Raw genomic sequence first — 12,139 nt, 5'->3', positions numbered from 1 at the left:
GTGAATGGTGGCTTCCAGAAAATAGAGGTATGCTAATGACAATGCTCCATGAGGTGAAAGTTGATTCTGATGCACAAATCAATCAGATTGTTCAAACTGGACAGAGGCTCCATCCATGCAAACTCGTCCTTTATATCCTCATTTAAACCCAAGCGGAAATGGTGATGCTGTGCTGCCTCATTCTACTTGGTGTCAGAAGAAAAAATGATGAAATTCAGCAGCATAGTTGGTATGGGCTGGCCTCCTTGCCATAAGGTGTAAAGGGCTGCCTTGGTGGTCTGCACGTAGTTGGGATCACTGAAGATGATGGACATAGCTTGAATAAATTCCTCTAATTGTCACAAGAGAGGGCCGGACTGTTTCAGGAAGCCAAGGCCTGAATCAACAAATTTAAGATGAGCCTGCAGGGGCCTTATCCATGGGAAATGATTGGTGGTGGAGGAGAAACAGTGGCTGACATTGGTTCAGGAACCCCTGAAACGTGTCCCAATCTCTGTCAAATTTGGCAGGAGGAAGTCCCCCAGAACTTACACCAGCAGCTGAGGTATATCTGTTAGGATTGATGGGCTAGGCCTGCTGCATTCTTCTCTGGCCATATGCAAAGTCCTCTGGTGGGGTGGTATTGGTGGAGCCTCCTTGAGCAGTGCATCTTGAGTTAGCATCTCATTAATGTGAACGGGGCAGTTTCTCCTCTCGGATCTACTGTTTTAGGTTGTCTGCAGACATTGCTGCATCAGTTTTGTCATCCTGTGTTCATGTTTAGGAAACAAAACTTGAAAAAAGGAGAGCTAAACCCTTTTTTTTAAAATGTAATCTGAGATTCTGATGTAATCACATGTCTCCTGGAGCTGGGTCCTAGGCACAGTCCTGTAGTCCTGCCACAACCTGACAGAATGATTGATACTTTGGGGCTTCTGTCTACTTTTATCTAGCAGAAGGAAAAGATAATTTCTGACATCTTGCAGTTCAAGATGGGCCTGCTGGCCTGCTAGGGGACCATGGGCAAGTCAACTCACTTCTGTTCCCCATCCATAAAATGGGGATAATGTAGTTACTTCCTTTCAGTCGGTATCAAGCGGAGTGCCCCAAGGGTTGGTCCTGGGATCGGTTTTGTTCAATATCTTCATTAATGATCTGGAGGATGGCATGGATAGCACCCTCAGCAAGTTTGCAGATGACACTAAACTGGGAGGAGAGGTAGATACGCTGGAGGGTAGGGATAGGATACAGAGGGACCTAGACAAATTAGAGGATTGGGCTAAAAGAAATCTGATGAGGTTCAACAAGGACAAGTGCAGAGTCCTGCACTTAGGCCGGAAGAATCCCATGCACCGCTACAGACTAGGGACCGAATGGCTAGGCAGCAGTTCTGCAGAAAAGGACCTAGGGGTTGCAGTGGACAAGAAGCTGGATATGAGTCAACAGTGTGCCCTTGTTGCCAAGAAGGCGAACAGCATTTTGGGATGTATAAATAGGGGCATTGCCAGCAGATCGAGGGACGTGATCATTCCCCTCTATTTGACATTGGTGAGGCCTCATCTGGAGTACTGTGTCCAGTTTTGGGCCCCACACTACAAGAAGGATGTGGAAAAATTGGAAAGAGTCCAGCAGAGGGCAACAAAAATGATTAGGGGGCTGGAGAACATGACTTATGAGGAAAGGCTGAGGGAACTGGGATTGTTTAGTCTGCAGAAGACAAGAATGAGGGGGGATTTGATAGATGCTTTCAACTACCTGAAACGGGGTTCCAAACAGGATGGATCTAGACTGTTCTCAGTGGTAGCAGATGACAGAACAAGGAGTAATGGTCTCAAGTTGCAGTGGGGGAGGTTTAGGTTGGATGTTAGGGAAAACTTTTTCACGAGGAGGGTGGTGAAGCACTGGAATGGGTTACCTAGAGAGGTGGTGGAATCTCCTTCCTTAGAGGTTTTCAAGGTCAGGCTTGACAAAGCCCTGGCTCGGATGATTTAGTTGTGATTGGTCCTGCTTCGAGCAGGGGGTTGGACTAGACGACCTCCTGAGGTCCCTTCCAACCCTGATATTCTATTATTCTATGATTCTAAGAGAAGAGGAAGGCGATGCTTCCTATCCCTGATGGATTATTAAGCTTGCCAAATTCATCTGGCTTTCACCTGTTACCATGACTGCAACACACGAACAAGGCTGATTGCCTATACTAAGGGCCCTACCAAATTCACGGTCCACTTCAGTCAATTTCACGGACATAGGATTTTAAAAATCGTTAATTTCATGCTTTCAGCTATTTAAATCTGAAATTTCATGGTGGTGTAATTGTAGGGATCCTGACCCAAAAAGAAGTTGTGGGGGGAATCACAAAGGCTATTGTAAGGGGGGGTTGCAGTATTTCTACCCTTACTTCTGTGCTGCTGTTGGCAGTGACACTGCCTTCAGAGCTGGGTAGCTGGAGAATGGCAGAGCCGCCACTAGCAGCAGTGCAGAAGTAAGGGTGGCCTGGTATGGTATTGCCAGCTTTACTTCTGTGCTGCTGCTCGGGGGGCGCCGCCTTCAGAGCTGGGCGCCCAGCCACCAGCCACTGCTCTCCGGCCATCCAGCTCTGAAGGCAGTGCAGAAGTAAGTGTGGCAGTACTGCAGCCCTCCTAAAATAACCAGGCCACCCCCCTGCAACGCCCTTTTGGGTCAGAACCCCCAATCTGAGAAACACTGGTCTCCCCTGGGAAATCTGTATAGTATAGGCTAAAAGCACACAAAAGACCAGATTTCACGGTCCATTTTTCATGACCAGGAATTTGGTAGGGCCATACCTATACTGAGTGCCCCAGAAAGAGACTTCTTTTTTCTACATTAGCCATCCTCTTTTTCTCAGCAGCTGCTGTGGCCACTGGCTGAGAAATCACCATCTCAGAGATTTTCTCCTCTTCTGCTCCAGAAGACTGGATATCAGAGGCAAACAGATACAGGAAAATAACTGCTTTTGGTTGCATTTAATGTGGAAGGGGATAATACACTGCAGTGAGTATTCTGACATATCTATTTTGCTTCAGTCTTCACTAAAAAAGTTAATTATGGTCAGGTGCTTAACAGAATTAATATTAACAACAAGATAGAAAGAACAGGTTAATGAATATTTATATAAGTTAGAGATATTCAAGTTGTCAGGGCTTGACAAAATTCACCCTAAGGTATTGAAGGAACTAGGCGAAGCAATCTCTGAACCATTAACAAATTATTCAGCAGTAATCTATGCTGCTGTACAGCCAGCCTCGAAAAGGATACTACAAGGCATGGTCAAGCCATATTCAGCTCAGGCTTCCAAGATAATGGCAGTTATGGCTGTCCTATGCGAAGAAAAACAGGAAGAAGATATTTGCATCTGCTCTGATTCAGATTGGGTGATCTGAGCTCTAAGTGACTGGATGCCTGTGTGGATTCAGCGTCAGATGCACTCGGTAGACGGAAAACCCATATAGTATGCTAATTACCTTCAGCATGCCTGGGATCTGGCATCCAACAGGTTGGGACAAACTTACCTGTGTAAAGTAAAAGCCCACAGCAAGGACCACACAGAAGTGTCAAAGCTGAATCATCAAGTGGACCTTCTAGCAACCTTCTAGTGGGCTAAAGGATCCCCCCCCAGGTCCTGTGGATCCCCCTCCTAGGCTCTTATTCAACAATCAGTTTGCAAGCTCGTAGGAAATTAGATTGGTTTGGCATGACTTCTTGACAAGTCCATGTTGGCTATTACTTATCACGCTGTTATCCTCTAAGTCAGTGGTGGGCAACCTGCGGCCCATTAGGGTAAGCTGATTGCGGGCTGCGAGATGTTTTGTGGACATTGACCATCCGCAGTCATCCTTGCAGGTCCAGACGTCCTTGCAGCCCGGGTCGCTTCCCGTAGCTCCCATTGGCTGGGAATGGCGAACCGCGGCCATTGGGAGCTGCAGGGGGCCATGCTTGCGGATGGTCAACGTCCGCAAAATGTCTCAAGGCCTGCAGTCAGCTTACCCTGATGGGCCGCAGGTTGCCCACCACTGACTTAGAGGATAATAGGGTGATAAGTAATAGCCAACATGGACTTGTCAAGAAGTCATGCCAAACCAACCTAATTTCCTTCTTTTACAGGGTTATGGGCCTATAGCTATAAACATGACACATCTTGATTTTAGTAAGAGTTTTGACACAATCCTACATGACATCCTTATAAGCAGACTAGGGAAATGTGGTCTAGTGAAATTACTATATAGTTGGTGCACAACTGGTTGAGAAAAACATACTCAAAGAGTAATTATAAATGGTTCACTGTCAAACTGGGAGGATGTATCTAGTGGGGTCCTGCAGGGGTCTCTTCTGGGTCTGGTAATATTCAACCTTTTCATTCATGACTTGGATAATGGAATAGAGAGTATGCTTTTAAAATGTGTGGATGATTCCAGGCTGGGTGGGGTTGCAAGCACTTTGGAGGACAGGATTAGAATTCAAAATGACCTTGGCAAATTGGAGAATTGATCTAAAATCAACAAGATGCAATTCAGAAAAGACAAGTGCAAAGTACTTTGTTTAGGAAAGAAAAATCAAATGCACAAATACAAAATGGGGAATAACGGGCTAGGCAGTAGTACTGCTGAAAAGGATCTGGAGGTGATAGTGGAACACAAATTGAATATGAGCCAACAATATGATGAGTTGTGAAACAGACTTACATAATGTGGGGTATATTAACAGGATTGTTGTATGTAAGACATGGTTAGTAATTGTCCCACTCTGCTCAGCAGTGGTGAAGCCTTAGCGAGAGTATGGTGTCCAGTTTTGACACCACACTTTAGGAAAGATGTGGAGAAATAGGAGAGAGCCAAGAGGAGAGCAACAAAAATGGTAACAGGTTTAGAAAACATGACCTGAGGAAGGGTTAAAAAAACTGGGTATGTTTAGTCTTGAGAAAAGAAGATTAAGGGGGGATCTGACAACAGTCTTCAAATATATTAAGGGCTGTTATAAAAAGGACGGTGAGCAATTGTTCTCTATGTCCACTGAAGGCAGGACAAGAAGTAATGGGCTTAATGTGCAGCAAGGGTGATTTAGGTTACATATTAGGAAAAAAATTCTTACTATAAGGATAGTTAAGTACTGGAATAGGCTTCCAAGGGTGATTGTGGAATCCCAGTCACTGGAGGTTTTTAAAAACAGGCTAGACAAAGATGGTCTAGGTATATTTGATCCTGCTTCAGCAGGGGGATGGACTAGATGACCTCTCAATGTCCTTCCAGCCCTACATTTCTATGATTGTACCACACATTTCCCTGCTTGACTGGGATACAGCTGCACAAAAAGTTCCAGATGACTTATTTGTTTGTTTGGGTAAACTGCCTGCCCAAGTCCATCTCCTATTTTTGAACACAGTTTAAGTGACTGGTAAGAAATAGCTGAGTGCATATTATATTTCAGATGTTGCTGCATTACGCAGTGGAAGGATTAGTACACTGCTTTCTATTTTAGTTGGGAGTCTGATTATATCTTTCTTGTAAGCTGGAGTACAGGCAAAGTACTTTAGTTGGAAAATATTGCCAAACACATATTCTGTGACCTAGCAATGTTTGTGAGGGATACAGCTTTCAAAGTTATTTCTTTAGAAAAGCTAGGATGCTTTCCTCAAGCTCAAACTGGTGAGTCCGACAATCAAATTTCTGGCAGCCTTTGTTTCCTTTACCAAGATCAGCATTACTTATAGGAGTAAAAGGGAAGGCATATTCAGAGACACTGGCTTTCCCCCTCATTTTTTCCAGATTCTAATGACGGCCTGCAAAGAAATGTTGTAATAACTACATTCGGTTGGGTTTGATGGAGCATCTTGTAAAGGTGGTATGTTTAGAAGATTACTCTCTCCATTTAGACCCAGCAGCCATCCATTGTATAATTACGTTTAGTAGTGAATTGAACAGAGAAAGGAAGCCCACTAATAAATTTTAAATTAGAAGTCCTCATCATCTTATTTCTCTAAGACTACAAAGGATAGACCAATTTATTCTAGGTTTCCTATTTTTTCTTTCCAGGTAATTTGATTAAAATTATTGAAACAATCCTGGATTTAGTCACCAGATGGCACTATAATGGTATTTTCTTGTAATCACAGAATATCAGGGTTGGAAGGGACCTCAGAAGATCATCTAGTCCAATCCCCTGCTCAAAGCAGGACTAATCCCCAATTTTTGCCCCAGATCCCTAAATGGCCCCCTCAAGGATTGAGCTTACAACCCTGGTTTTAGCAGGCTAATGCTCAAACCACTGAGCTATCCCTCCCCTGCTTTCTGAATAACTAAAAATGACCCATAACATTGTCTACAATGAAAAATTATTGCAATTAAAAAAAAAAAAAAGAGTTCTAACAACTCCAATGTTTGCAGTTTTACTTTGAACTTTGGCATGGAGATAGTTCTTTATTGGCCTCATGAAAATCCCTTCAGATTTTTCCAAGTTAAAGGTTTTGACAATTGCCCCTGCCTGTCTTTGTCTCACACGCAGCACAGGTATTTTTGGAAATACACCAAAATCCCATAACATGTCATTGGCATGGCACATGGAGCTTCCTGTCACTTCAGCATTTTCCATTCAGAGCTGAACCTTCAGACGGGACAGACAAAAATGCATGATGATGGTCTTCATCCTCTTCAGCCTGCTGCAGCTTTTCCCTATCCCTGTGCATTTTGGCCTAGGTCCAGGAGAATATATAATGTACTAAAACCCAGCCCTCGGTAACCACAGATTCTAGACTCACCTGTTTTACTAACTGGTGTTAGAGTAGCAGCCGCGTTAGTCTGTATTCGCAAAAAGAAAAGGAGAACTAGTGGCACCTTAGGGACTAACCAATTTATCTCAGCATAAGCTTTCATGAGCTACAGCTCGCTTCATCTGCATATGCATCCGATGAAGTGAGCTGTAGCTCACGGAAGCTTATGCTCAAATAAATTGCAAAAAGAAAAGGAGTACTTGTGGCACCTTAGAGCCTAACCAATTTAGTCTCTAAGGTGCCACAAGTACTCCTTTTCTTTTTGCGAATACAGACTAACACGGCTGTTACTCTGAAACCTGTCAAATAAATTGGTTAGTCTCTAAGGTGCCACTAGTTCTGCTTTTCTTTTTGCGAATACAGACTAACGCGGCTGCTACTCTGAAACCTGTAGCGAGAGAGCCACTCACCCACAGCCGCGTCCATAGAGGCTGGCTGCCAAGGAGGGTGCGACGGGGATTTAAAGGGGCAACCCCCAGCTCCTCTGAAAAGCGCCATAGGACGAATATCCCAGCGCAGCGAGCGGGGCGTCCCGTGACACAAGCAAACCTGCCCCACCCCCAGTCCCAGCTTCCACACGCTCGCCTCGGACGGTCTCCCCGCCCCCTTTCTCCCGCCAGTGGGAGTCACTGCGCAGGCGCAACGGTTGAGCAGTTGGTGGGAGGGGCTTTCCTCAGAGACGTTAACTCGTTCGGGCTGGCGCCGCCGCCATTTTGAATTCGCTCGCTGGTGGTCCGGTCAGTGGTTGCGGCGGCTCCAGGACCCCCTCAGAGCGCGAGAGAGACCGAAACATGGCAGCGAACAGCCGGAACTTGAAACAAGTGCGGATCGAAAACAGCTCCCCGGCGGCCCCGCTCGGCATGGTGGGGGGCGGCGGCCTGAAGGGGATGCGGGGCCTGGAGGCGGACAGCGAGGTAGGGGCCATGGCGCCGGGCAAAGAGGCTGGCGACGAGGAGCAGGAGGTCGGGTTCACCATCGACATCAAGAGCTTCCTCAAGCCCGGCGAAAAGAGCTACACGCAGCGCTGCCGCCTCTTCGTGGGGAACCTGCCCACGGACATCACCGAGGAGGACTTCAAGCGCCTCTTCGAGCGCTACGGGGAGCCCAGCGAGGTCTTTATCAACCGCGACCGCGGCTTCGGCTTCATCCGCCTGGTAAGGACCTCTTCCCCCGTCCGTGTCTGCGAGGGAGTGGGACAGGCCTCGCCCCTCCGGCCGCCTACAGTATTCCGGTACTGACACCGTCCGGGGGGCAGTGGGAGAGGCCTTGTCTCGGTGTTTGCATGCCGTACAGGCATTGTGTGTGGGGGATTGGGACGGACCTCGCCCCTAAAGTCGCCTAACCTACATCTCCCTGATACGGTGGGGGGGGGGGAGTGGGACAGTGCTTGTGTCGTCGCCCCCCTATGGCCTCTGTGTGCGAGTTGGGGGCGGAGTGGGACAGATGTTTCCCTACAGCCTCGTCTCCTTTCCCTTGTCAGTACAGTCAGTGCTAGTTTCACAGCCTGATCGCTTCCCTTCTGCTCCTCCGCCTGGTACGGTTCTTTCTTTCATGCCTTGCCATGGTTACTCTTCCATACACTAAAAAGAAAAGGAGTACTTGTGGCACCTTAGAGACTAACCAATTTATTTGGACATACCACTGAATGCATCCGATGAAGTGAGCTGTAGCTCACGAAAGCTTATGCTAAAATAAATTTGTTAGTCTCTAAGGTGCCGCAAATACTCCTTTTCTTTTTGCAAATACAGACTAATACGGCTGCTTCTCTGAAATCTTCCATACACTGACTGCCACTTGCCTCACCGCCTCCATTTCTATCCCCAAGTAGTGCACACTATTGCCTGTCCACTTACATGTCCAACTGCCTTCACCTCCCACCCACCAGCCCCACTTGTTCTGCACAGATAACCTGATACTCTTACTGCCTTTTAATTTTCAGTAGTAGAAAATGGAAAATGCTTCTTTGAATAAGAAAGCATGTTTAGTTGGGTTGAGATGGTTGGTCCACCCTCGTACTGCATTATTTCCAGAAGTTTCTTTGTGTGATTAATTGGATTTTTCCTGTTTATGATGTAGCATGAATTAAGTTTTATTATACTTCAAGAAGGAGCTCTGGATACTTCTCCCACTCCTTTTGTTCTTTATTTCTTTGAAAGCCAAATATGTGGCGTCTGAGCCAGGTAGGATTATTTGCTGTAGGCTTCTATTCATGAAAGAATGAGGCTCAATTTCAGAGGTTAAGTTATACCATTTGCATTTTAGTGAAATATATTGTGAAATACACTTACTGTTTCCTTGAGATCCTTTTGAAAAGAAGAGCCTACATTTTCAAAAGCTACTAGACTAGTACCAGTGTTTTTGCATGCCCCACTTAATGGTCTCCACTTTAAGAAACCTTCAAGGGGCCTGCCTGGTTTTTGGATTATATGTGCTCATCATTTTTGAAAATCTGGTTTCTGGTGTATCATGAAAAAATTGAGGCAGTCAAAGCTAGCTTATTGCCCACAGGTTTTAACATATCATCAGTCTGTCTGCTATGCTGGGATGCTTTTCATAGTCAAAGCTGCTGTCAATAGAGAATGCACAGGGTGGTGGGCATAGAAAAGCAGAGTTAAGATTTTTTGGGGTACTTAAATTGTCAGTTTCCAATATTTTAGATTTTTTTTTTTAAATTGTAACTTTGACATTGATTTTTCTAATGTGTAAATACTTGTATTTTTTTAAAATGTTGCTATACAGAGGCTTTTTTTTCTTGAATATATAACTGGGATAGAATACTGTCCCTTTGCTAGTAGTAGCTGAGAGGATTAAGGAATGGAGCATCTCACGTCACTCTTTTGTAGTCTTTTTGGTCAACTGTATAATTTTGCAGAGGTTGTGAAGAAAGCTGTCTCCCTCCCACTTTCTTTGGCTTGATTCCTTTAGTACAATAACTTGGGGTATAGGTGAAAGAAGTTAAAGGAAAAATTCCAGGATAAGAATGGGAGGGCAACGTCAGGGAAAATTGACACTTGGGTTAGATAGATGCAAAAGGCACAAAAACAAGTGAAGGGTAATAAATACAACAGGCATAATAAAAATCCCTAGAGAAAACAAAATAGTGCTGCTAGGATGTAGATTGTATTTGACTTTAGTTCAGCAATCAGTTCAATCAAAAGTGATAGTGGATAAAAAGAATGGTAACAAAAAAAATAAAAAATTCCCTATACATTTTAAAATTTCTGTCAAAGAGTGAATGAGGGGAAACTTCCCCCCTCCCTCTCACAGAGGCAGAAATGAAAATAATATATATGTCCCTATGAAAAAAAGTTGTGTGAAAGTTCTGAACTCACTTTGACTGTCCATATAAAGAGTTGCGTACTTTTCTGCTGTAGGAGTGTTTGGGGAATCATCCTCTAGCACATGCAAGCAAAACTAATGGATTTAAAGTACGACGTATTAGAACAAATTATATGGAAAAACAAATGCAGATTGCTGAAATCATTGAACAAACGGAATCTGAAAAGCTCTTGCTTTGGGAAGAGGATACTTTGAATGTTGACCAATCCCCCCCTTAATTTTAATATGCTCATAACTTTAAAAAAATGTTTTAAGTAATGGTAAAATAGCTGAAAACTAATAAATTGACTCAGTATCCTTGAGGAAAGTATAGAATGGATTCATATAAAATGTTTTTTTTTCCCCTCTTGGAAAGGAATCTAGAACACTGGCTGAAATAGCAAAGACAGAACTTGATGGTACTATTTTGAAGAGTAGACCACTTCGAATTCGATTTGCTACACATGGAGCTGCCTTAACAGTCAAGAATCTTTCACCTGTGGTTTCCAATGAGCTTCTGGAACAAGCTTTTTCTCAATTTGGTCCAGTGGAGAGGGCTGTTGTTGTAGTAGATGATCGTGGCAGAGCTACAGGAAAAGGTTTTGTAGAGTTTGCAGCAAAACCTCCGGCAAGGAAGGCTCTAGAGAGATGCAGTGATGGGGCATTCTTACTAACAACGTAAGTTACAGGTTTTTTTTTTCTGGTCAGATTTGTGGGTGAGAGTTTTATAATGTATAGAAAACTGCAACCAAGAGCATGGTCAGACCTTTTATTGTGTTTTCAGAACTTGGACACCAGATTTACTGTGAAATAGATGTCAGCTGGAAGGTTGTTTTGAGTATTCACACCAAGCATCTTACTTTGCTCAAGAATTTTTTTCTGAATCCCAGCTAGTTATGAACTATATCTATAGCCATGAGATTTATTTGGTTATATGTAAATACAGTATGTTCATGGGTAGGTGTTATTTTCTTTGTAGGTTCTTTAATTATTTTCCAGTAACTTTTACTTTCTCCGTACCTATTCAGAATTCTCCAAAGGTAATTAGATTGTTTTTGGTTTCATTCTTGACCATGAAGTTTCCAATAACAGTAGTGAAAACTGACAAGACTCTAGTTGGTGTTTACTTTGCGGTATCTTGGCAAAACTATAAGAAGAAGCGCTGAAGTTTTCTATTTGCAGACTTAGGAGGAACATGACCCTGCATCTGTTCATATTTTGACTGTTATGTTAACAACTGTATGGTTTCCTACTAACTGGGCATGTAAATTTTTCAGGTCTTGCTATTATTGATAGCACCTCATCACCTTTTTTTAATCTCTTCCTTCATACTTTTGTAATTCTGCCTCTCCACACTTTGCCATAATGGCAGAGGACTATCAGTGGTGGTGTGACTGCTTGCCTACATGCATTTGCCATTAGCAGTTTTATGCTGCTTTGCTGAATATGGTTGAAATTGCAACTGCTTAGGAAAAAATGTATTGTGCAGTTATCTATAACTTTTCTCATTTAGGTGAGTGACATAATGTTTGAGTGAATAAAAACACATGATTTTGGCCTGAATTAAAAATCCAAAATATTCCCTAATGGACTAAATTACAGGCATATTTAGTAGGTCCCTGTTGTGGCTGCTACATTGTGTTGCAGGCACATTACATATGGCACTCGTTACAAGATGTAACTGATAATGGAATCATTATGCAACTGTTTTGTAAATATACTTTTGTGGAAACTGCTGTGCTACAAAGATATAGGATAGGGAAAGAAGAGCCATGGAAAGAACAGTGTGGCTACCAGAACTTTACATTACAAGTTTTAGTATACCAGAAAACTATCATACAATGAAACAATTTGTTACACTCTAATTTATGTAGCTTTTTGGGTTCTTTGTGAAGATCTATATAATGGGATGAGATTTTTCACATTTTTTACTCACCCAGATTGGTTTATGCAATTGTATTGAAAAACTCTTCTATTATGTGTTGAATCCCCTTAATAATCAGGTATTGAGGGGGCTTTTCAGACCATTGAGGGCCAGATTTTGCCACCCTTGTGTTTCTA

The 12,139-nt window shown here is 43.5% G+C and overlaps 1 protein-coding gene across 2 annotated transcripts in view; it reads left to right on the top strand.

The window, feature by feature from the left end:
- Positions 1-7,437: 7,437 nt before the first annotated feature.
- Positions 7,438-12,139, top strand: part of PSPC1 (paraspeckle component 1) — a 51,709-nt gene continuing 47,007 nt past the window's right edge. For both annotated transcript variants that reach the window (XM_077809128.1, XM_077809120.1), the window contains exons 1-2: positions 7,438-7,914; positions 10,455-10,756. In XM_077809128.1, coding sequence (XP_077665254.1) covers positions 7,552-7,914; positions 10,455-10,756 — 665 coding nt within the window. In that variant the 5' untranslated portion in view covers positions 7,438-7,551. The remainder of the gene's footprint in view (positions 7,915-10,454; positions 10,757-12,139) is intronic.

This window comes from Eretmochelys imbricata, chromosome 1, assembly GCF_965152235.1.
Source record: "Eretmochelys imbricata isolate rEreImb1 chromosome 1, rEreImb1.hap1, whole genome shotgun sequence".
NCBI classification, from domain to species: Eukaryota; Metazoa; Chordata; order Testudines; family Cheloniidae; genus Eretmochelys; species Eretmochelys imbricata.
Note: the sequence above shows the minus strand (reverse complement) of the source record. Positions and strands in the feature narration are given on the sequence as shown.